At 54.6% G+C, this 4,253-nt stretch overlaps 1 protein-coding gene across 1 annotated transcript; it reads left to right on the top strand.

The window, feature by feature from the left end:
• Positions 1-661: 661 nt before the first annotated feature.
• Positions 662-1,579, top strand: LOC311166118 (olfactory receptor 14J1-like; the record flags this gene model as incomplete). The annotated part of the gene is made up of 1 exon (XM_084227597.1): positions 662-1,579. One exon carries the CDS (start codon positions 662-664, stop codon positions 1,577-1,579), a length of 918 nt encoding a protein of 305 aa, XP_084083723.1.
• Positions 1,580-4,253: the final 2,674 nt, after the last annotated feature.

A 4,253-nucleotide genomic window follows, 5' to 3' on the forward strand; every position in this document is an offset into this window, starting at 1 on the left:
CCCAGCTCTGGACAATGCTGTCACGGCAGTGAGGGATGGAGCTGCATCTCCTTTAATCCAGTGCCATCATAAGGACACTTGGAAGTCTTCCTGAGATTTCAGTCCGAGCTGAGAGCTTCAATCCAGGGTGCAAAGCTGTCCTAGAACAACTCTTTGTTATAGGATTGATGGGGAGAGACAGAGGTGTTGTGACACTGAAAATGCTGCTGGGTTGGTGAAATGAGCAAAGTGAGTCCTTGCCTACAAATGTGGAGCTGGACTGTGGTGGATCCATCTGCTCTCTGCAGTGCCTGGTGACATCTTAGGGGAAGCATGGGAAGGTGATCATCCTCTCTAAGAGAACATTTAAAACCCAGAGAAATTTAGAACAGGTCAGAATCACAGACCATCTCCCCTCACTCTCTACTCACCACTTTGTCTCACAGAATTTCTGTTCTCTCTGGGGGCAGCAGATATGCTGAGGGTTTCTGATATCGAAGAACAGCAGCAAAGATACAGGGGACCGTACAAAAAAACCCACCAGAACTCTTAAACACAAAAGAGTGTCTGTGTGTTACAGGCAGGGTGTATGAGAAATGGCTTTGATTTTGGTTACAGATATCTCCTCTAACTCTTCACTGTCCGTTCTCCATGAACAGGTGCCCAGGTGCAGCCACAGCAAATGTCCAACAGCAGCTCCATCAGCCACTTCCTCCTGCTGCCATTGGCAGACACGCGGCAGCTGCAGCTCCTGCACTTCTGCCTCTTGCTGGCCATCTCCCTGGCTGCCCTCCTGGGCAACGGCCTCATCATCAGTGCTGTAGCCTGCAGCCACCAGCTGCACAGGCCCATGTTTTTCTTCCTGCTCAACCTGGCCCTCACTGACCTGGGCTCCATCTGCACCACTGTCCCCAAAGCCATGAACAATTCCCTCTGGGACACCAGGAACATCTCCTATACAGGATGTGCTGCACAGGTCTTTCTGATTATCTTCTTCCTTGGAACAGAGGTTGCCCTCCTGACCATCATGTGCTACGACCGCTACGTGTCCATCTGCAAACCCCTGCACTACGGGACCCTCCTGGGCAGCAGAGCTTGTGCTCATATGGCAGCGGCTGCCTGGGCCAGTGCCTTTCTCAATGCTCTCATGCACACAGCAAATACATTTTCCCTGCCCCTGTGCCATGGCAATACCCTGGGCCAGTTTTTCTGTGAAGTCCCACAGATCCTCAAGCTTACCTGTTCACACTCCAACCTCAGGGAATTTGGGCTCCTTATGTTTTCCATCTCTTTGTCATTTGGCTGTTTTGTGTTCATGGTTTTCTCCTATGTGCAGATCTTCAGGGCTGTGCTGAGGATCCCCTCTGAGCAGGGACGGCACAAAGCCTTTTCCACCTGCCTCCCTCACCTGGCTGTGGTCTCCCTGTTTGTGAGCACTGCTACATTTTTGTACCTGAAGCCCCCCTCCATGTCCTCCCCATCCCTGGATCTGGCCCTTTCAGTTCTGTACTCGGTGGTGCCTCCAGCCCTGAACCCCCTCATCTACAGCCTGAGGAACCAGGAGCTCAGGGCTGCTGTGAGGAAACTGATGACTGGATAGTTTCGGGGATTTTGAACTGCTGGCCAATTTCTTCAAATCACTTGTAATAAACATCGTCTTTAATACTTCTGGTTGGCCTCATTTTGGAGGCCCTATTTGTTTGTATTCCTTTTTTAATCTTGTCTTCTAAGAAATGTCTTTTTTTTTTGCCATTTCTTATTTTCATTCTTTCCACCTTCCACAGACTCTGTCAATAAGGGGGTGTGCTCTTGGTGGCTTTAAAGGAACTAAAGGATCTCCCAGCGAAGTTTCCTGCAGAGATGCCCTTTAGTTGCCTTCTCTGGACCTGCAGCAGCAATGTCTGTGAGCAGAGCTGGGGGCAGATCAGTGCTGGCACAACAACTGTGCCCAGGAGCAGCAGCACTGGCTGTTGCCAGTGCTGCTCCCATGGCTCTGCCCCGCTGCCCTGGTGGCCCTGGTATTGCTGTAGGGCCTGAGTGCTCTCAGGGCTGGCAACAGTCCCGGGGTGGCAGTGCTGGGGCTGCAGCAGGGACAGGCCATGGGCACTGCTGGGGCAGCACTGAAACCTCAGGCCAGGCCCTGGGGGCTCCAGGCTCCTTGCCCAGGCTCTCTTAAGAACACGGCCAGGCCAATGCTGAGCACAGAAAACCACTGTGAGCAGCCACAGGGTGGCTGGGGGCAAACAGCATGGCTGGTGCTCTGCAAGGGCCCTGGGGGAGATGGGAAGGAGCAACAGAGCAGGGGCTGATCCCTCCCCAGTGCACTGGACAGCCCAGGGCAGCGTCCCAGAGCGTCCTCCTGGAGCTGGCAACAACATCCCCCCTCTGCAGCCCTGGCCTCTTCCCTAGCTCACACAGTTGCCACATCCTTGCAGGCAGACACGGCAGCACTGGTTCAGGAGCCCCTGTTTGCACTGCACAGAGCAGGGGGGAGCACCCCCATGTTGTTGGTGTGGGGGCATGAACCTGAGGGAGCAAAAATGCCATCAGCCCCTGGGGCCAGCAAGGGTTGGGGAATGGCAGGGAAACCACTCAGCTTTGTTGTTGCCTCTGCAGTCAGCCAGAAAGTTTGTTCCCATCAGCTGGGAGTTTCCTGTCCCACTGCAGACATTGTTGCTCAGAGCCAGGGCTGCCTGGCAGCCACCCTCAAACTGCCCTGAGCATTTCCATTGTTTCACCTTTGCCTTCTTTACTCTTCCTGCTACAAATTTCTTCCTCTTGCCCACCCCTGTTCCCTCCCCTGACAACCGCCCATCCCTGTTTGCCCTTTCCTCTCTGGCCCTACTCTCCATTGCAGTTCCTGACTTGGCACCATGGGAACGTCCCTTGGGGAGCAGGATCATCCTACAAGTGCTGCAGGAATTGTCTGCAGGCTCCTGCAGTGCCTTATGCTGCTCCCTTGCCACAGGCACCACAGGCCAGGGAGGCACATCTGGGCTGCTGTGTCTGCCTCTGGGGCTCTCTGTTCTGGGCAATGAGGAGGAACTGCAGAGGCTCTGCAGGACTGACAGGATGGGCTTTGGGGCTGGGAGGAAAATCTGCTCCAAGGATGGATTCAGAGAATCCCAGAATCAGCAAGATTGGAAAAGACCTTGGACATCATCAAGTCCATACTGTGCCCTGACACCTCCTTGTCTCCCCTGGGCCTCCTCTTCTCCAGGATAAACAACCCCAGCTCCCTCAGCCGCTCCTCAAAGGACTTGTGTTCCAGACCCCTCACCAGAGAAGCCTTGTTGGCCTTCTCTGGACACTCTCCAGCCCCTCCATGTCCTTCCTAAATTGGGGGCTCAGAACTGGACACATTACTTGAAGTGCTGCCCAACCAGTGCTGAGCACCTGGGAAGAATCACTGCCTTATTCCTGCTGGCCACACCATTCCGGATCCAGGCCAGGTGCCGTTGGCTGTCTTGGCCACATGGGCACACTGCTGGCTCATGTCCAGCCTGCTGTCCATCAGTCCCTGCCCTTTCTGCCTGGCTGCTCTCCAGCCACTCTGTCCCCAGCCTGTAGTGCTGCAGGGGTTGTTGTGGCCAAAGTGCCGGACCCGGCACTGTGATTTGTTAAACCTGACCTTGTTGGATTTGGGTCCTGGATCCAGCCTTTCCAGGGCCCTGTGCAGAGCCTTCCTACCCTCCAGCAGATCTACACTTGCACCCAGTGTGGTATTACCACAGTTCCATGAGGTCCCAGAGTGTCCCAATGGTCTCCATGATTCCCTGAGGCCTCCCAGTGTCACAATGTCTCTCTGGTTCCCAGAGACCTCTTGGTATCACAAAGTCTCTTGGATCCTTGGCCCCTGCAGTGTAACAATGGATCCTTGGTCCCCCAAGACCCTGCAGGGTGACAATGGATCCTTGGTTCCATAAAGTCTGGCAGTGCAGCAATGCTCTCCTTGGTTCCACAGTGTCACAATGGCCTCTTGCTCCCAAGGGCCACCACAGTGTCAAGCATGTTTCCTTCATTCCATCAGTCCCTGAGGAGCAGCACTGGCCCCTTTGGTTTCATGGGGCCCTGTAGTGTCACAATGGCCCCATCATGACACCAGGTCCTGCTCTGTCACAATGCTCTGCATGGTTCCACAAGGCCCTGCAGGGTCACAGTGGCCTCTTGGCTCCATGAGGCCTCTGAGTGCCACAATGAATTCCTTGGTGCTGCAGTGTCACAAAGGGAGCCCTTGTGACACAAGATCCTGCAGTGTCACCAGGGACCCTGTG

The sequence above is a fragment of the Fringilla coelebs genome, assembly GCF_963513975.1.
Source record: "Fringilla coelebs genome assembly, contig: SCAFFOLD_40, whole genome shotgun sequence".
Lineage (NCBI taxonomy): Eukaryota > Metazoa > Chordata > Aves > Passeriformes > Fringillidae > Fringilla > Fringilla coelebs.